Here is a 22,451-nt window from a genome sequence, read left to right as displayed (position 1 = left end):
GAATGCCGTTATTCTATAGAATACCTAGTTATTTCATAGAATACGTGCCTGGTTTAGGTAAAATATGGAATGAATTAAAAATTCTATGGAATAGCTAGGTATTCTATGAACTGACAACAAAAGATGTGCTAGTCTAAAAAATAATGTTCTCTGCAATTCCAAATTCCACTCCAGCACTCCTTGTTCTAATAAATAGAAATTATTATAGTTTTACAGTATTTATTTATTATATTAATTAAAAATAATAATTTGACAGGTTTAACATACATTTATTTTATTGTAGAATTGCTAGTTTTTTTTTTTTTTTTTTTTTTTTTTAACTCTTTCCGCCCTGTGGGCACTAAGAGGGCCTCTTTTAGTAGGCCCATTATGGGTTCGGCCAGGCCCACAATGGGGCGACCGGGTGGTGAGGGACGGGGCCCGACATATCCGAACGGACCACCCCCCGAAAAATTCCTGGGGATTATTCGACCCGCTCGGATTCGATCCCGGGTCCCCCAGAGCGGTAGGCTGCCACCTTTACCGCTCGGCCATCCGGCCGTCAAAATAGAATTGCTAGTTGAAAGTGAATAAGAAACATAGTAACATACAGTAGAGAACCGAAAATCGGAATCAATTGGGGACTGGGGTTGTTCAAATTAGGGATTTGTTCCGATTACGGTCTATGTACGAAAAAATATATTAACCTGTCCGATGTTCAAATTTTTCTCCGTTGCGTGTCGCTTCGTGTGAATTTTTGTCGATTTTAAGCCTAACGAAAATTTTTATAATAATAATCGAGGCTATCGTATCGTTATTGAAGAATATAAAAACATGAAAATTATACTTTAGAAGTAAATTTAGTATCAAAAACGTTCGATTCAGCACGACACAGTCCGACTGAAAATCGTGCCGATTACCGGCGATTCCGATTACCAGGGTGCCGATTTACGACTCTCTACTGTATTTGCATTTATATATGTCGTTGATAGCAGCTTGCTGCCTCAACAGTGCGTTGAATTGGTGAATTGGGCGATGCCCAATGCTGGTATACACGAGTTATATTGTACAGTACATAACATCAATATGTAAATGAAGAATTTCAAATAAGTGAAAGATAGCAACTTAATCCGGTGAAATTTCATAACGGCAGCAACAGTGATTCTAAAATTAGCATTGGGTGCTTTACTTGAAAGAGGAATAATGTACAAAATGCAAAAGCAAAATTTCAGTAATTTTAAGATTGTAACTCGCTGCCAGATAGAATATAAGACCGGATTAACAATGGTTTGGTGAGACGCCCATTGCTTAAATTGACAAAACAGGTATTATGTACAAAATATACAGACATATCGTGTGATAAAAACAGCAACACGCTGCTAGAACAATACAGTAGAAAGGTAAAAGTTGCGTTTCAGTTTAGTCTTTCAAGGAGTTGATGCACTACAGGGTAATTAGTCTCTTGTGGTAGTTGGTGCTAACTCTTCATATCTTTTAGTAAGTTGCAGAAGCATTGCAAAAAGTTTATTTTTCATGAAGTCTTGGTGTCGACATGGCCAGCTGTATCCAAGCTTGTCCGTAATTAGTCTAACGTTCAGCCTCTCAGCTTCTAAACAAGCACACTGAAAAATGTAGTGGTCGGGTCCGTCTTCTACGCCACAGATCGCACAGAGTTCTTTTGATGTGAAATCTATGGAGATAAGTTGAGAACTTGCCATGATTAGTCAAAAATTGAGATAGTTGAGAGCTAGGCTTTATCAATTTACAGTTTGTAATAAGTTTTAATGTCTAGTATAAACTTATAAGTGACAGTATTATGTCACTTATAAGTTACATTGCCACCTGTGGAAAAGATCATCGTATAAGAGTTTCTTGATTGTAGAGTGGCCGAGCTTATCATATATGATGTTAAGGGTCTCATCCATGGCAGCAGCTTTGGCCAGCTGGTCAGCTCTTTTGTTGCAGACCAGAGTGGTATCTCAATGTCCAGTATTTCGTCAATTGATATTAATTTTTGTTCACAGACACTAAAATGTAATATAATACTTCCTGTAATATAATTGTTATGGACTGGAAACAGTCCATAAAATCTTTGACTAATTTCTTCCATAACAACAAGAATGAATCTGGCATCTATTTCCACGTCCTCTGTCAACTTCAGGCACGGGATACGAACCTGCATTCCTATAGATGCCTCAGAATGTTATTTTTCTGTCAGTATTCTCATTTTCTTTCCTTGTTTGCAGAATACCAGCATACCAACTGCCATCATTAACCACTTTTCAGATTGGATAAATTAAACTTAAAACATTGAGATATTAAAAAATTTTATTAATATCTCAATGTTTTTCAATTTTTATTTAGTTTTAAATAGAGTTAATTTTTTAAAATGTCTCAATTCAAAAGTATTATATTGCTACGTATTATGTATGCAAGTTTTTTACAAATTCTCTCTTTCTGTATACAGTATATCTGTTTAATAAACAGGTGCATTTGCAATTTTCTATATTGCATTTCATTGCATACCTATGACAATATAATTAAAAAAAACTATAACTTATACTCTAATGCATTTAAGCAGGCACAGAAATTTAACTCAGATAAAAAGGTAATAAATTATTTTAAAAAATAAACTTTAATTTTAATACTATATGAAGTACACAATTTTATTTGATTCAGTAATAAAACAGTATTTAGGACGCCATACACTTTGTATTTTTGACACATGAAGTTACTTTTCTTATTCACATTGTGTCTATATATTTTAGTAATTGATAAGATAATCTGCACCATTAAAAGTAGAATATGAATGCAGAATTATTGATAAGGAAAGATGTCAGAGTAGGTTGTTTATATGTAGTCATATTGTAAAGTACTTAATTTTAGTATCTTAGGAAACCGACTATAATTGCGGTCGGTAAAACTTCCGTTAACCTAACGGGTACTTTACGCGGATTCGAGATTAGTTTGCCAGGCCTGGGCTTTTAAGCGTGCACCGAAAAATTAGTTATAACAACGATAAATATCAAGTCAAATCAAAAGTTCAAAATATATTTAATTAGCAATTAGAATGTACTACGTACAAATGTCAATAATCCAAACAAAATTTATTAACGAAAATCAACAAGCCAACCCGACAATAAACTCAGCTACTTAGCTTAACTTAATAGTAATTCCCCTTTGAATTTCGACAATCAAATTCTTAGAAACTAGGAACAAAATCTCTTACTAATTAAACGTCTATCCGTCACCTCACTATACGAAGAAAACTATTTCCTCAATACTTTCGATATCGTCAAATCGTCAATCGAACTCCTCTTTAGCACCTTGGATCGTCCAATTATCAATCTGGACTTCTATCAGAAAATGCTTCGCTTTCGAATCTACCTCGCTCTCACAGTCGCCTCGATTTGGAATTCGACCTCTCCTTCTTCGGTTAACGTACGGGTTTTATACTGTGAGGTGACGTCACACTTGAGCTGGGTTACTCCCCTTATTTACATACTTAGTTGCTAACATTAACTTTCTTTTCTGGCAGCTTTAAGTTTCCGACAAAGCTTATAAACCGTTTACAAAATATTTATCATAATTTTCTGGGATGTTTAAGACGGTTTATCAAGTATTTCTCTACTAGTGATTGTGGGGACTCCCCCTCCATTTTTTTTTCTGCGGACTGTTACTTCCGCCGGGCAGCGCAAGTGCGCAAGATTTTTCCTACGGCGCTTATTTCTCCGTGAGTTGTTTTATCTTCATTTTTCATTACTAACAAGAGAGTGGTGGGGAACCTTCGTCCTAAATAAACATAAACCCCAAACAAAAGATAATAAAACAGAAATAATAATAAAAAAAAAATAACGTTTGGACTCAGTTCCTTACAATATACAACTCCTAGACAAAAAAATTAGAACACTCACCTAACTGAAAGTTTAGTGTACATTTTCTCATGAACAACACAGAGTACGAAACTTTTCTCAAACAATGTATATGTATATTTATTATACCCATTAATCAGACAAATTAACTGAAACGTTTTTTTGTTACAAATGGAAATGAAATGACAAAAAAATAGAACAACACTGACCGTGACAAAATATTAGAATATTAGCAAAAAACAGCCAGACAAACAGCCATAACATAAATAGTGATGCAAATTTGCATATTGCTATGCAGCGCAGTATAACACTACAATATAGGGCATTAATTCTGTCATTGATGTCGCGCTTAAGATACTATCATAGCCTTGCACAATTTAGCGGTCGGATGGCCGAGCGGTCAAGGTTAGCAGCCTACCGCCCTGGGGGACCCGGGATCGAATCCGGACGGGTCGAAAAATCCCCAGGAATTTTTCGGGGGGTGGTCCGTTCGGATATGTCGGGCCCCGTCCCTCACCACCCGGTCGCCTCATTGTGGGCCTGGCTGAACCCATAATGGGCCTACTAATAGAGGCCCTCTTAGTGCCCGCAGGGCGGAAAGAGTTATAAAAAAAAAAAAAAAGGTACTGAAACAACAAAACCACGTTCAAGTTTTAACTAACAAACGCCAGAAATGTGGACGTAAACGAGCGAAGAAAGAAATTGGAAGAGGATTGTCGTGCGAAACCGCTTTAAAAGCGTTAATCCGCATCATGCCCGACAGTTTGCGAGCACTGATTATGGCAAAAGGCGACGCACCAAAATATTGTTTATTTTGCTGTATTTCCTATATTTAACCCAAATTTAGCCAATATTCTAATTTTTTGTCATAGTCAAACTGTTTTATTTTTTTGTCATTTCATTTCCATTTGTAACAAAAAAAGTTTGAGTTAATTTGTCTGATTAATGGGTATAATAAATATACATAGACATTGTTTATACTGTATAGGGTCGAAAAAAGTTTCGTACTCTGTGTATATTTTCTCATGAATAACACAGAATATTCACCTAACTGAAAGTTTTAATTTTTTGTCGAAGAGTTGTATATACATGCTTAAAATATCAAGTAACATAGCAATGATAGTGTCTAAAAGATATCACTATCAACATCTAATAATACTGCGAGTTCTTACTATCTTACTGTTATTCTATTTGTCAACCTCTAACTCATTATCTGCCTATAAATATGAAAATTGACTTTTACATATTTATTAATCCATATAATACAACTTAATAAAAACTTTATAATTATTTCTCGTAAAACATTTCTAAATGTTAAAAAGATGAATGATATTTATAACATGATTTAAAATTAGAAAAATTACCCAGATAGTTTACAAAAATTACTGTCATGCAGTTTTATAAAATTTTTACAAGTCTAATCGGTTACTCACAAGGATGCATCTACAGGAAAAGCTACGAAAATTTAAACCCTCCCTATGGACATAAAAAAATAATAATTTTTTATTTGTTCTAAGTTCAGAACGTTCTTTTTAATAAGCCACTTGTGTCGAAAAACCTCAAATTTTTCCTGTGGGCGACCGAATTCATAATGGACTTGCTAAAAAGAAAAGTCCTCTTAGTACCAAAAAATGGAAAATATGGTTTCTCGGACCAAAAAGGTTCGGTACTCATGCTGTAATCTATTGTCTTATTTTTGGTTTTATAAGAATATGTAGCATTCACACGAATAAATCTATTTTAATAATAGATAGTTGCTGATATATATCTTGAATGATCGTGTAATATTTTTGAATTTGATCCTTTTATCATTTAACTGTCATCTGTAATATTGATGTGGTTGCACTTGCTGCATTATTTGAAAAATTTTACTTTACTTTTCAGAACTATTTTGAACATAATTCATCACCAAAAGATCGATGACCATTCTTTCTGCTATACCTGAAATATTTTAATTTTATTCGTGTTAAGAAAAAAAATTTGCTGAACATTTGTCAAATTGTGCTTCTTGTAATTATTAACGGTGGGACAGAAAACGCTTATTTTAATTGTAATTTTCTCCACTAATTTATCTTTACTTTTTCTGTAATGCCAAATTCATTTCTGCATGAACTTAAGTCAGTTTTAGAGATATATATACAGTTGAGCCTGTTCATTTCGAATCTCACGGGAACGAGAAAAAAAGATTACGTTCCTACACAGTAAACAGTAATAGCTTAATGGATTTGATTGGTGGTACCAGCGCCGGATTAAGCCTCTAGCGGGCCCTAGACAAAATTTAAATTGGGGCCCCATTTAAATAAGTTGCATCTAAACAAATCTTATATAATGAGACATTAGCGTAGCTAGCATGGGTGACACCCGGTGCGGATATCGTGGTGTCACCCATAACTTTTTAACTCTTTTATAAAACACTATTGAATTGTAATATCTTCGCACTCGAGCAGCTTGAACGCTATATCGAATATGCGATGTCGCGACATATAAATGTAAATTTAGAAAATAAATTATAACCATCCATACATGAGCACTACCACGAGACGCGGCCCTAGGAATATTTCTAGATGGCGCGAGAGATCCCGTGACGTATACATTACTTCTGACGCACGGGTGGCTGTTGACTTTTTTTTTAGGTAATGACTATTTAATAATTCTTACTAATCGCTCGACTAGTCTTTTCTGTCCTATCGAATTTCGAAATCGAAACAGAAATCTTCTGCACTGAAGCCGGGCCCCTCCGAATTACGGGCCCTAGACATTTGTCTACTTTGCCTATTCGATAATCCGGCCCTGGGTGGTACGGTATTTTATTAATATAACAAGTATAGTACACATCTGCATTATGTATAAATAAAACATTTTTGATATGCTGTAATAGAAATACAGTAGTTTGTCGATAGTTTGATGCTTGACTTTCTTCAACCAATAAGACATAAGCCAAACTCAGTCAATAAAAGAAGTGTTAATTGCAATTATGTACTGAAATGCAAGAGATGTTTCTCAACTGCAACTTCAATGCTATTGAAATGTAGTCGCCAAACTTCGAATTTGTAATTGACACTTCAATCCATATTTATATATATTAGGTTTTGGGAGAAAACTGAGTAAACATGAAAAATATATTGAATTTTGGTCGAAAATGTAGGGGGAATAAATTATCTCGAAATTTATGCGGGTGGAATACATGTTTTGAGATATACTATATATACCTAGTTGAACCTGTATGTAAAGAACAATATGTATTTTCAAAGCAGTATTGTACAGAATAGAAACGCTCACAGATCTTATTCCAAATGCTAACGGTATCTCACTTCTAAAAAATCTAGTTTTGTACAAAGCCCAGCATACAATATTTTACCCAATCATATTCTAGTTAAAATGTCACGAAGATGGTTATGTCAATATTCCCTGATCACTTGATTTTAAAGCTGGCTTTCTACCGCATTAAATTCAAGCTACTATAGTTATTTTTAAAAAAATCAATTGAATTTTGTATGATTCGAAAATAAATTTGATGCCAATATTAATGTAATAAACAATCGTAAAAATTAAGATTATGCGCTTTTTTCCCTGGATGTTTACAAAATAAATACCGAAAATAAGTCGCGATTCCATTTTCAAGTTCCCAGCGGCAAAGCTACAGAACCTTACTGATTTTAAAAATCCTTTCCGTCCTGTGGGCACAGACTCTTCTGCAAGTTTTTTGAGTTCGGCCAAACCTAAAATAGGGTCGGCCGGATGATGTGAAGGACGGGGGTCAGACATTTCCGGACAGACCACTCTCCGAAAGTCCTGGGGGGTTTTCCGACCACGGACCTTAGGCTTGTTCAAATTTGTGTGTGTATCTACAGGATGTGTTGGGTCTCAGCCTTCATTTTATGGACCCACGAGGATCAAGGGGGAAAAATAAGTGAGCTGTCTTAACGCCCAAAAGAATGTTTAATTGAAAAAAATCCAACGCTAACTGTATTTCGATTTCCACTGGAAAAAAACAAACTACCATTCGAATTGACCATATCCGTCATCTTGAACCATCCAATTAATTTATCACCATAAAATAATTATTCCCCATAGGGTTTCATAGCAATCACAGAGTCAGCCAAGTCCACAAGACGACCGAATGGCGAGGGGGTCCCCAGACATCCGGATCCACCCATGAAAACTATTCTTGCATCTTTTGAAAATCACAACGTTATCAACGGGGATGGAGATGGAGAAACTGAAGTGAATAAGCGTGAACCTCCCCTCCGTCGACCCCGATTCGATCTTCCAGAGCGACAAGCTGGTGCCCTCATCACCCAGATCAGTTCTCCCAATCCAATCCCTCGTGGACATTATGAAATTAGATTATAATAATAAAATGGAATTAAAATGCATTTCTTTTCAATCCGGTTTAAAAATTAAAATAATTACAAAAAATAAAACTCGGTTCCAATCATTATGAGAAATAAGTGTGTGGACAGTTTTCAATTTCTCGAATTGGTTTCGATCGAAATCCAACCCTAGGACCCGTTTAAATAATATAGTAGTTGTAAAATGTTTTATTAAACTTTCATAATTTTTAATTACTACTTTAAGTGAAATCTCGTTGCGGACCAGTTTGAGCAGCATCAACTTAGACTACATTGGAGTCTTATTGTACTGTGCATATTTCATAAAAATTGATTTAATCGACAATTGAATCGATTCGCCTACAAAAATATTTGGAGGCAGACTGTCGTGATGTGCTACGTCTCATGATAAATTTTGTTTGCCATACAGCAATTGTGCTAATTAGAGGTGAAATTATTGAAATAGCTGTTACTATTCCAATTTAAAAAAAATTTTTAACCTGATTATTTAGATGTAGTATTTTTTTTTTAAAGTTACAATTATAGTTTTGATTATGAAATTTAAAATATATTTCAATGATAAAAATCAGATCGAGCAGAAAGCTATTTAAATAATTATTTTATTATAAATTCAATTTTGTTCTCATTTTCATAAAGTCCTAATTCAAATACCATCATCATGACAATGTACTCATTAAAGTACTTTTAAAAGAAACAATTCGATCTTTCTGTACCACTGTCTTACTTTTCATGATTTTGATTTCAATTACACTGATTTATAAGGGCACTTCCACATACCAGAATTTAATTATATAAAAAGATTATTATTCTAACACTAATTGATTAAAATAATTTATTTTTCGAATCTAACAGTCAAAATCCGTAGGAGAAAAGTCAGTAATTCTTTACGATTTAATTTGATCGTAATTACTCCATTTTAGTAATAAAAACAAATATTTAGTTTAAAATTCAAAAAATTCTTTGACGAATAAAATTTAAAAAAAGTACATTAATTTTGTAATTTTTATGAATCACTTACCTAGTGACAGAAAATGCATCCTAACAACTCATACAGTAAATTATTTTATTTATGGATTTGTCAAATTTCATAAAACATTTATTATAGGTAAAGAATAATTTATAAACAATCAAAATCCACTTTTGTAACTGTGAAAATTAAATCTTAAAAGAAAGTAATCCATTCCATATTTTCTTTTTTATTCATACTCTCACTACAACCAACAATTGTCCAAATATACTATTAAACAGTGCGTATTCCCCACATGGTGAGGACTAATGTCTTTTGGCCATGAAACAGCACTGTTATATAGCAAAGCTTTGTAATATAACATAGATCTGATGAATATTCTGATGATCTTTGAACACAAAGCTTTCCATCTAACCCTAACTTTGTGCATAGTTTGTCCTCTAGACTATTGTTTGCCAGGCTTCTTAACAGTAGAAAGGGAAGAAAATCAAAATGGTATTTATGATAAATATATAGATCTGGCCAATTTCACCTTTTTGTAAAAGCTTGGAGATTGCAGATGTCTTGTGAAGTACTCTGCTGATTTTTATCCAAGTCCCTATATTCCGACTAATACTGTTGATCATCTGGGGAAGCACAGTTGATTATATTTGCCTGAAAGGCTTTAAAAACTAAAACTTTAACATCAAAGATTAACAGAAATTTATAATAATCACATCTTTACATTCTATTTTATCTAAAGTAAGGAATCTTTTTTTGTCTTATTTTTATATATATAATATATATTTTTATTTATATATATATATTTTTTTATTTTATATATTTCTATATATATATATTACATGGCCCCTAAACGGATAGCCATCTCTTTACATTGGCAGGGACAATTTGGCTACAAACCTGCAGATAAAGTAACACTTTTGTATCTCTTCAGATCAGACTATAACTAATAGAAATTCTCATTTTTCCATTAAAATCTATTATTTTGCTATTTCACAGAAATTTTACACAAAAACACTAATGGAACAACTTCTAAATATTTCAGAATATATCTGGATTTCAATTTTTGTGGCTTTAATAATAACTTTTTTGATAATACAGAACTGATTTCACAATACATTTAATCCTGAACACTATTTTTCTGGCAGATCATTATTTTGTGGAAGAATGCCCACCTGTAAAAATTGTGCTTAGAATTATCTGACCTCCTTTAAATATATTTGACTGGATTGTTTCTTGTGACTGAAGGTCAGATGATTATCGCACATCTGCTCTATCTGAGCAAATGATTAAATGCAGCACCTTTTTGGTGATAAAATACCAGTACAGACTGGAACAATACTCCAGTTTATATCTGAGCAACAAAAATAATAATTCTTAAACATGCTAGTTTGATTTTTAAGCTACTCTAAATAATCTGTACATTATATATTTGATCATTTTGATTTTAAATATATGTCCTGATTAAAAGACTTAACAGAAAACATTTATGGAAATTAGAAACATTATCCAAATTTGAAATATCTAAATATGGAAGACGACGAATTAAAGCTATTTTGTCTCCATATAAAAAATGACCATACAACAAGAACAAGAGAAAAAAGACAAAGGTGAAGCTGGCAAATCAACTAAGCAGATGAATGACACTGTTTATAATAAATTCTAATCCACCAATAATTCAAAATGTACACTTCCTAAACGATCTCCTCTATCATATTTGATGTTTTTAGCCCAAGCTTTACATTCAATATTCACTAAAACATTTTTTGCTATATCCTTGAAGCGAACGAAAACAAATGGAGAAAGATATTCCTTTTGATTCTTGAACGGGAAGAATTTTACTGAAATACCCTGTTCAGGTAGATACTCAACGTCACCAATATTATCTTTGTCTGCTGCATTCTGTATAAAAATAAAGTTTTATCAGTTACATGCTTTAAATTATTAAAAATTTTAAAAATCTTAGACATTAAAGATCTAAAAATTGCATTAATATTTATAATTTGGTATAATTTTCATAAACATGAAAATGCTATAACAATGTTAATAAAATTAAAGATTATATTCAATTTAATTCATATAATGTATTTCATAATAAATATCGGTTACCTCTCCTATACATGAAATCCATACATAATCTGGTGAATAAATCATTTTTATATCTTCAGGTATTCCAGATGGCAAGTCTGAAGCATTTTTATATGGCTCTGGAACCCAATTATAAATCTATAAAAAAACATTTATTAGCTGAAGAATCATTTAATTACAATTATATTTTATAATAATTAGTAATTTATTGAAGATTTAATTTTTTAAGCTTTTACAAGACTAACCCTATTCAACTTAATAAGGACACATGGTGTACGAGCAGGATAGCCATAACCACTGCTTGTGGAACACTTATCATTGATTTTGTCAATAGAGAAATAACAAGTTTTGTCATCTCCTGGTCCTTGGTCTATGCTGCAGCTGCTTACATTGCGTTGTGATTTATATGCTGTAAAATTTGGAAAATTTAAAATATACTGTATTTTAAATTTACATTTTTAGAAAACTATTATTATTTCATTTTTTATTCAAACATTATAGCCATAATGCTTTAATCTTAATTTTTACTCTAACCATTAAGTTAACGTATTAAATGCATTATTTCAAATACAGTTGGAGACTTGTTTTTAGATTATTATTTACACTTATAAACAAATGTTTAAATACTAAAAAAATATTCGTTTTTAAAATTATTTGAAAAATTTACATTCAAATTTTATTGATTAACTTAAACTATTACTAAGTGATGGCTGGATAGATGAGAAGCTAAGGTGGCAGTCTACCATTCTGGAGGGACCCAGGATAGAATCTAAGGGTTGAAAAACACTGGGAATTTTTCTGGGGTGGTCAAGTCCAGATATGTCAGACCTTGTCCCTCACTGCCTGGCTACCATATTGTGGGACTGCTGAATGCATAATAGGCTTGCTAAAACTAGAGGCCCTCTTAGTGCCCACAGGGTGGAAACAATTTAAATTTATTATACATAGATCATATTTAATTAGTAAAAACAGTTGAAACTCAAATTATGCAATGTACTATTATGCATATTTTAATGCCAAGCAAGACAAGTTTTACTATAAAATGACTGTCTTATGTTCATTATTGATATTTTATGATTAAATTACAATAATGTTACAATTAATGTTTTACTTATAGAATCTTGTAATCCTGAACCCTACAACTAATACTATAATGATCTATAAATAAAATAGATATTTTACAGTTAACAAACATCATTATTACATCTATATTTGCTGTAATAAATATGATTAAATTAGATATTCATGTCAATGGTCTTTGAAAAAGTGCTAATTTTATTATCATCAATTAAAAATTAAATTAAACTAGAAAAAAAACAAAACAAAATACTGTTTTTGTTGAAACTTGTAATATAATTCTTACTATTTAAATTTTATTCTGAATTAAAATGTAATACAATTTTAAAACAACAGTAGTCAGGTATAAGAAAAATATACTGGAAAATAAATTATCAAATCTAGTAATGCATAAAATTTTTAATTTGTGCGGTATAGTTGGCGACTAGTCTCGTGCGATTCGTCATGTCTCACGTTGACTTATTATAGCTAAATAAACTTATTATAGCATAAATGCACTTATTATAGTAATATTATTGCATGAATATGCGAAAAATGAAATAATTTACTTTTTAAGTCAACAAAACACCACCTGGACAAAAATATGTAAAACAGACGATAGACCAGACGATGCAGTCAAGTGCTGACATCTGTTGTCAATAAATTCTATTTCGTACGGTTTTGAGTTATTTTCTATGTGAGACTTTTTTTATGCGGTCCCTGTTGACCGCATAAAAAAATTATTTTTTTAATTGTGTTGCGAAAACTATTATTTACAGCCATTCGTGAAGTTTCGTGAGATTATTTTTTAAATAGCGTTTTTGTTGAAACTGCGTAATATAATTCTTACTATTTAAATTTTATTCTGAATTAAAATGTAATACAATTTTAAAACAACAGTAGTCAGGTATAAGAAAAATATACTGGAAAATAAATTATCAAATCTAGTAATATAAAATTTTCTATATATAAATGCATTTTTAATTCAATACAAATATGCTAAATTTGCATTGAATAAAACAAACACAGTATTCAATTAGTAGTTAGTAGTAGTTTAATGCTTTAACAATTTATTAAGTATTTTTCTGAAAATATCAAAAATTATCAGATCATAATTATAGTAGTTTTATTGGCAGTCATCATTTTTTAATAATTAAATACAGGTATTCTTCATACAACACAGTTTGAAAATTGGAGATGTCCCCTGTACAACACTATTTCTGGTTTCACTCTACCATGTTTCAAGAATATGGGAAAATCCTCCATACAAAGATTCACAACTCTTAAGTGCAAACATCTTTATTTGATAAATTTTTTTTAATTCAAGTAAGCATGCATGTTATTCTAAAAACCATGGACAAATTTTAGATATTAAAATTTGTTTTGTGTTCTGGTCACATCTTGTGCTTTAAGTCTTAAAAAATGTCTAGCATTTTAAACATCTATGCTAATTTCCTTGATTATCTATATTTTTTAAAATGATTTTTCTATTTTACTATATCAATATACCAAACATTTATATTTTAATAATTGAAATTATTATTTTATTTCAATTAAATGCATGTAGATTCATCATAATGTAACAAATAAATAAATGAACATTTTTGAGTTTATTATAATAGTAATAACTAACAGTATCTTGGATAAACAAGTTATAACTAAGAAAATTTAGAAAACATTTTATTAGTTTAATTATTTTGTCTGCATTCAATTTTTCTTTTTATTATAGAAAAAAAAATGTTAAACTTTAGATCTTAGCGTATTCCAACAGTAAGCAAGAGGTTTTAACTTAAGCTGTTAAGAATAAAATATGTATTAATTAAATCTTCAAAAGAAGAATTTTCATCACTATTAGAAAATTAAGACAAAAATCCATAAAATTCAACCTTCCTTTTATTCAGTTTCAGTCCCAGAAGTAACAATGGCATTAACCTTTTCTAAAGCTATTTTTATGTAAATGAAGTTTTTATAAAATTTTTTTAAAGATGTAAATCTTTTTATAAAAAAGGCATGTATTTTTTAAAATATTTCTTTCTAATGGATAAAGTAACCTAAAATGAAAGGTCACTGCTGTCAGCTATATTGTTTCTGGAATTTAAACTAAGTAAAAAGGAAATGAAATTTTATTGCTTTTGTATTTATTTTTTTTTATGCTAATGTGGAATCCAATAAGAGAACTGACTGGCTAAATTTTAATTTTAAAGCATTTGATCTTAATTATTTTGGCATTTTTATTTGCTGTAATAATTACTACTTTGATAATAGCAATGTTGTGGCCGAAGTTTTCATCTCTAAAACATGAACGTTGCTTACAAGATAGCGATGCTCTTCGTTTGACATTCACATTTTAGAGATGAAAACTTTGGCCACAACCTTGCTAATACTACTATATTAATTATTTCAGTTTATAAGTAAAGTAACATTATTATTAGATTAAAAACGTTATTAATTTCAACCAATCATTAGTAAAAGATTTTCTTTCAAAACAATTTTTATATGCATTAACAAATGTACTGGTATCCCTTGTACTATATGGTATTTCTACAAATCTTCAGTAAAAATTTCTAAGTGAAAACTTAAACAACAAATGCTAAATGGTAATTTCTCTAATTCAGTTTTGTCAATGATAAAAATTTAGTAGAGTGAAACTATGAATGCAGTTAAACACATTTCTAAAGATACTACTGTATTGGCCTAAATATTAATCAATGTATCCCCAGTTTTAAAGAAGCAAAAAAAAATTACCCTCAACCTATATTTGAGGCTGATTAAAATATTCTTCAATTTCAATAAATTTGTACAGACAAATTTAAACTGACACACCGATGCACCGATTGTTCAGTAATGCTAAATACCAGCAAAGTTGTGACCTGTCATGATGAAGCTCAAACTATGCTGAAATTGTTTGGCACAATTGTTTTTGAATAAACAAATAAACTAAGCAGATTGTTTTATCATATACAACAAAAGTCAGTCGATTTTGGTAAATATCTACAGAAATTTTATTTTAGTCATTTTTTTTTTACTTTTAGGAGTCTATTAATCAAGCAATCATCAAAACTTGGAGAACATTGCTGAAAATTTACTGCAACATTTACTCTGTTGTGAAATGTAAATTTCTTTTTTAATTATGATCATATTGAATACATAAATTTGTTTACCTATATTAGGTATAAATAAAAACATTTTTGACATCCATTAGTAGAAATAGTTTGTCAATAGTTTCTGATGTCTGACTTTCTTTAACTGGACAATTTTTTGAAGATTAGCAATAGCCATAAATGCATCTTCTCCCCCTCAAATTAAGGAATCCAAAATTGGTAATCAAATTATATTCATACCAATAAATTCCATTTATTTAAAAGTACTGTATTACAATTGGAGACAGTCTGTCGAAACAGTAACCATTTTATTCATTTCATCATGGAATGCATTTCAAAACATGAATCTTTTCTTTTTGGCTTCATGGTTTCCAAAAATTTTTAAATTCCCTTAAAACATATTTCACCAGTAAAAATTATTTTTTTTTAAAAATCAGAGTGGAGACAGACATCATCTTACTTTTCTTCCATATGGCCATATTTCACACCAACTATCTGTGATGAATTCTTTTAAAATATTTTCGATTTTGTAAAATTCATCCAGATGGTAATTTTCATATTAATTCACAATAAATTTTACAAAATTAAAAAAAAAATTCTATTTACTAGATAATACATCAAAATTTTCAATTTTGCACTTAAATTACTCTAACTTACTAAATATACACAACATTATAAAACTTATTTTCATTACTACAATGAACTGGTGGTGATTATTCTTATAAGAGTGGTATTTTTATTTATAGAAATCCATATAATTTTTCTAATCCAAAAATATAGAAATGTTCACAAAATTGGGATGAAAGCTGCACAGTCATGTTGAGTATTGACTCATTTTAGGTTTAGAAGTGATAACTGAAAACTTAACCTAAAGTTTGTTATTGCTTATAATTAAAATAATTTAAATTTCCAATTTCATTTTTAATTCTTGGCATAAATTCTTCCATCTTATTCATGCTATAGATTTTATTCAATATTTCACAGCAAACAAAGTAATTAAAAATTTAGAAAATTCATTTTTTGTATTCTAATCCAAAACATAGGAATGATGCTTTTAGTCATTTTAATATAGTAAAAATAAACATTTTTTGTTTATAATAATAACAACTTTATAATAGTTTTTTTTACTATTACTTTATATATTAAATAAATATAATTTAAATAAAACATTTGTAAGTGAAATGTTAACTTATATCTCAGATTTTAAGTTAAATCAGTCACTATCTGAATATCTGCAGGAAGCAATCAGTTTACAGATACAATGTTAATACATAAAGGTAACACAAACCACTTGTACACCCCTTTTAAATGAAGGGGAGCAAGTTTCCTCAAAAATCCTAAAAATTTTGATCAGTAAATTGAGCATGCTCAAATCACTGATATTTTCAAATGTGTTTCAAAATACCTCTTTTTTTCTAGCAAATCCTTTAAATCAAGTGAACTGACATTTTCAGTTATCTTAAATGGCCTTTTTCAGGATAAGCATAATTGGAACTCCAATGTTAAAGGATTTGCTAGAAAAAAGAGAGAAGGATATTTTGAAACTTATATACAGAAGGTCTAGCTTACCAACCATAGAATTTTCAAATGGTACAAATGATTTGTACCATCATGTATAATAATTATTTCTAACTCAAACAGATATTTAATCTATTATTATTGCATAAATTGATATCTTTACATACGTTTCAGAAATTCTTCTAAATTCTTCACCCAGTGATCAATTGTATCTTGTTTATCTGCATTAAACCATATCAAAGTGCTATCTATGTTATCTTCAGGTGGACGTGGACGAAAGCCTAATCCTATAATAAAATTAATTGATAAATTAGCTTAAATTTTTATTTAAAGAACTAAAACATTAATCATACAAAGTATTTTAAGAGATCTTTCATAATATTTTTGTGATAATGGATTTCTACCAAAATCCTCATTGCATAAAATTAAATGCCTATCATTCAAAGCAATAACATTTTAAACAGATTATAGAATTGAAATATTTTCATATTTCATGGAAACATTTCTTATAAAGTAAAAATTTTTTTTAAGTTGTGAAATAAAAAAAATTACAAAAAAGTATGTTAAAACTAGAAGGAATAAAGCAAAGTGAAAATTTCTGCTTTAAGATTAGGAAAAAGTTATTTTTCAATCTGTTTAAATCTGAATTACATCCTATTTCAAATAAAATATGGCAGCTAATATTTCTATTGATATAATTATTTTTGATATCAATTATGTCATAAAATTTCATTTAAATTCATTTCAAAAATTTGTACTAATTTATACTTATAGTATTATTTCATCTTAATGAAATAAAGAAAAAAAATCTTTAAAATTTATCTAAATTTGTTTTCAAATATATTTTATTAATACCATCAATAAATGCAGAAGCTGCTGAAGATTTGTCCAAGATTTGCATAATCTAAATTATACAAAACTATTTTTAAACTATTTATATAAATACTTAAGTGTCTAAATGACATTTAAACATCAGTTAATTGTATTCTTGTGCTTATGATACAAAGAAATAAAAAAAAAAAAAAACATTAGATAAACACAAATATTTCTTGATTTAGAAACATTTGCTATTAATTAACTTGATTAAGCCTATTTGCTATTAATTTATAAGGAATGTGTGCTTGATAAGCACACCCCCTAATCAATCTTTTGCAGATGTCAACCAGATGGCTGTAAGGGTGAACAATCAAGTCCAGTGTTTTACATAGGTGTCATTAATTAAGCATAGATCCACATTTACTGATTTCAAAAATATTTTTTAAAATCTAATCAGCATGGATTGAAAGCAAAATATTAGTGCTGATGCTGAAATTTTAGTTTAAAAAAGTTGGACTTAAAGAGCAGAGGGGTGAGAAACAAGTGACAATATTTCCATTATGGCCTAAACTGATTGAGTGATAGTCAAATTAGAAAAGAATTGTAGATGTTAAGGGGAACAGAACAACTTTGTTTTAATGAGTAAGATTTTTTTTAACTATCATTATTGCATGAGATGAAAAACTATGGATTGAGCACAGCAAATACATGACTGTGTCTCTCAACTTATTGGTAATTCAAGAGAATGCTAGCTGTTTATTTGAAGACTTGACAGAAAAATTTGAACCTGAATGTACAAGAGGTTTTCTGACAACAAAGTGTTTACATTTCAAGAGATCAAACTTGCACAAGTTAAAACTTCAGGGCAAATATGAAGTGAAGATATTCAAGCTATAATTGAATTAAACATGATATTAGAAAAAAAAATAGCTAGTTAAAATGCTCAAGTGTTCAGTTATGATGAAAGAAGACAGTTCTGTAAGAAAAAAAGTGTCTTCTAGAACATTTCCAAGGAGGAAAATAAATCTGCATCTGAACAAAGCTGAAATTATACAAAATTATTGTTAAACTATTTATAGAAATACTTAAGTGTCTAAATCATATTTAAACATTAGATAATTGTTTAATGTGCTTATAAATAATACAAAGAAATTAAAAAAAACATTAGATAAACACAAATATTTCTTTATTTAAAAACATTTGCTATTAACTAACTTGATTAAGACTATTTGCTATTAATTGATCAGGAATGTGAATTTTAATGCTTTTTTTCTTTGTGGTAATGCAACTGGCAACTATGAACTTAAGCCTTTGCTTGTGTATTTTAAAAATCCAAAAGGCTGTAAAAAAAAGTAAATATTTTTTTACAGCCTTTTACTGAAAAAAGGAAAGGAATTCCTTTATTATCTGGAAATTAATAAAGTTTAGGTGACAACATACATGTTTAAAAACTATTTTTATATGGAAAATTAAAAAATACTGTGTTTTTAAAAACTTTTTCTTCAAATTTTTATGAATGTTTCATAATGCCTCTGACTATCCATACTATGTAATTTCCATGATAAAAATTAAGGTATTTTTCTCTAAAATAACTTTGTGATCAATGGACAAATGCATTATGGATTCCTTTAAGACTTATTATCTAAAGTGGGGGTTAACAACGTTTTTCTATGTAAGGGTCACATTTCAAAACTTTTGAACTGATGTGGGCTGCATAAAAGAGAATAGAAAAAAAAAATGCCAGTAAATCACATTTATTTATTCACATATAATTATAAATTATCATAGGTATACTTAATTTAGCTACTGAAACTGATATAAACATAATACTGTATATTGAAAATATTTGATTAAATATTATTTACTGCTAGATTTAAATTAGTTTCAATGTGTCTGTTAGCCAGTTTCTTGTTTTAATTTTTACTAAATTCAAATTCAAAAACTATTCACGCACATAAGTTATTGAAAATAATGTTTGAATTTTTGCTGCATACTTCCTTAAGCTGGGAAACTGATATATTTATTCATATTTTATGTGACGTGGGCCGCAAAAAGTATTAATGCGGGACACATGCGGCCCGAGGGCCATGGGTTGCCCATCCCTGATCTAAAGAATAATGGCTTGAGACTTACCTATTTCTCTTTTTTTTACTTATGAAAGTAATGCTAAACTTAAGAATTTATAGAAAAAGCTTCAAAGTTTAAAATGCCATCCAAAATATTGCTGATGTACAATGGATTTGAAAGAAACAAAATTTCAATAGTGTATAGAAAAACTTTTATATAGTTTGTGAATAATTTCAGTGATTTTTAAAGACTGAGTAGACCAGGCCTGGCCAACCCAAATTGTTTTGCAGGCCACTTTGATCACGCGTAAAATTACAGTGGGCCACAATTTAGGCAAACATGCTTTTAAAAAGTAAAACAAATACAAAATGAATAAGATTTTATTGTTATACCAAGAATTTGTACTCGCACTTGTGCATTATAACAATGACACATGCAAATTTTCATTTATTTAATTGTTTTGGTATACACACAACAGGAAAACAAAAGTTTTAATAGATATATAACATTGCTTAGCAGGCCACACAATTTAACGTGACGGGCCACATGCAGCCCGCGGGCTGCGGGTTGGCCAGGCCTGGAGTAGACTGACAAACTGTAGACAGGGCATTGCAAGGGAACAATCTTGACATGACTGGTACGAGAGGGAGTATTCTTTAGAATCCAATTCAACAAACCTGATGAATAGATTGAATTAGGACAAAAGTCAGAACCTGATGTATTTGTTCTGGAAAATTGTGAAACAACAAAAAGAAAATAACTGCAGCTTTTAAGTTCATTTCAGAGGAACTGGAAATCATCTCCATACTTGAGTTAAGTTCTCAAAGTGAAAAAGTGTTTATGACTATCATGTTATAGTGAGATTTTTGATTAAAAAAACTGCAAGCTTGTCTAGTCATACATTTTGAAAAAGTGGGGGAGACCAATTGTTTTCATTACAACCTTTTATGATTGCTGGCCAAAATAAAATAATGCAATAGTTCAGTGTAACAGTTTTATTTAAAATAAAGGAGGCCCACAACCTACCTAATCTAGCCTATTTAAAACCAAGAAATAAACTTACTACAGAAAAGTATATACTGTAAATCCTCCAATAGATGCAAACTATTTAGTTTAAACTGCTAAATAGACACTTGGTATTGTTAAATTCCTATGCACAGTTTGTGAAGCTTAAGAGTTCTGTACATGCTGTAGTAATTTTTTCATGGAAACCCTTGAAAAATGTTTTTACTGCAATACGGGGCACAACTGAAGTATATAGTAAATAACATGTGAGTGGGTGCATCTTCCTGTATTTTCTGCCAAACTCTTCATTTTACACAAATCAGAGAACTAAATGCTGATTGGGATGGCAACCAAGAGGTCTTGCAGTATATGTTTAAGTTACATATTGTAAATACATGAATTTTTATGAAGCCTAAAGTTTCATCTTATGGTTATTGTGTTTAAGAAGTACATTATTTAAATCGAGCCACACTTGTGTTCAATAGCAAATTTAAGTATAATAAATGGAAATTTTTAATAGATATGCAATTGTGGGAATGTAGGATGAAAATAATACAAATGAAAGTTTTTGAACTGTTTAATTTTTACCCCTGCACTGTGGGTCCAGAGTGCAATTTTTAATGGCACAAAAAACATTGTTACGGTTGATAATGCTTACCAACTTGTCATAGGAAATGCTTTGTTATTCCTGAAACAAGTATTGCTATTTGGTGTTGATTTAATCACTAATATGATAATGTTTTTCACTATGGCAGTATCTTCTGTATGACAGAGTTAAGTTATTCAAGAACATTCCACTTACATAATCAATTAAAATATCATAACAGTGTTAATAATTAAGAGAAACTTATGTCTAATAATGATAAAATTTAATTTGAAAAAAATTTATATATATATTTTAATAGCATTGTAAGATTTCTTGAAATATTTAAAAAATATTAACAATTTGCTTTCTTAAAAATATGTCTAAAAAACAAAAATTTGATAGATATATACCAAATAATTGTTTGTTCATCATTAATTGTACTACTCAGCTCTTCCATTGATTAGTCATTAAGTGACAATTTTCAGTAATCAGAGTAATTAGTAAATCATTCTATTGGAAAAACAATTTAATAACTTTAAATTTAAAAAGTAATGAATATTAAAAAATGGTGTGTAAAGAAATAACTTTGTTAATAAACAATAATTCAGGATAATCATGGTGACAAATCCAATTTTGTTAGAAACCATTAGCTTTTTGTATCTGTGCTTTCAGTCTGAAATTTTTTTATTTAAACTGAAAATGTTCTAGTATGGTACTAATAATATATACAGTATTTCTAAAAGTTTAAGGAATAAGCTTCAATTCATAAACAATCATCATATCTGATAGGCAAACGATGCTGAAAATTAACCTATTTTTGATAGAAATTTTTCGTTTTTGAAAAAGTAAATTGTTATATCACATTAACAAAATATGAAATAATTGGCAATTACATTGCACATAAAAGAATGTTGTGTGGAAGTAATTTTAACATTATTAAGTGATAAATTAACTTGAGAAATGTGACCACCAGAAATATTAAAATCATCCTGCCTATTTGTTAAAAATGGAATCAGTACATAATCTCTAATAAAACATATAATC

The 22,451-nt window shown here is 29.8% G+C and overlaps 1 protein-coding gene across 1 annotated transcript in view; it reads right to left on the bottom strand.

Annotated features, from left to right (window-relative positions):
• Positions 1–9,383: 9,383 nt before the first annotated feature.
• The window catches only part of nrv3 (nervana 3), a 34,194-nt gene continuing 21,126 nt past the window's right edge, over positions 9,384–22,451 (bottom strand). Inside the window, exons 3-6 of the mRNA XM_067287222.1 lie at positions 17,101–17,220; positions 11,504–11,667; positions 11,280–11,396; positions 9,384–11,072 (exon numbers count right to left, since the gene is read on the bottom strand). Coding sequence (XP_067143323.1) covers positions 10,833–11,072; positions 11,280–11,396; positions 11,504–11,667; positions 17,101–17,220 — 641 coding nt within the window. The 3' untranslated portion in view covers positions 9,384–10,832. The remainder of the gene's footprint in view (positions 11,073–11,279; positions 11,397–11,503; positions 11,668–17,100; positions 17,221–22,451) is intronic.

This window comes from Centruroides vittatus, unplaced genomic scaffold (assembly GCF_030686945.1).
Source record: "Centruroides vittatus isolate TY-2023 unplaced genomic scaffold, ASM3068694v2 scaffold_435, whole genome shotgun sequence".
Taxonomy (NCBI): domain Eukaryota; kingdom Metazoa; phylum Arthropoda; class Arachnida; order Scorpiones; family Buthidae; genus Centruroides; species Centruroides vittatus.
This window is presented reverse-complemented; position numbering and strand designations above follow the sequence as displayed.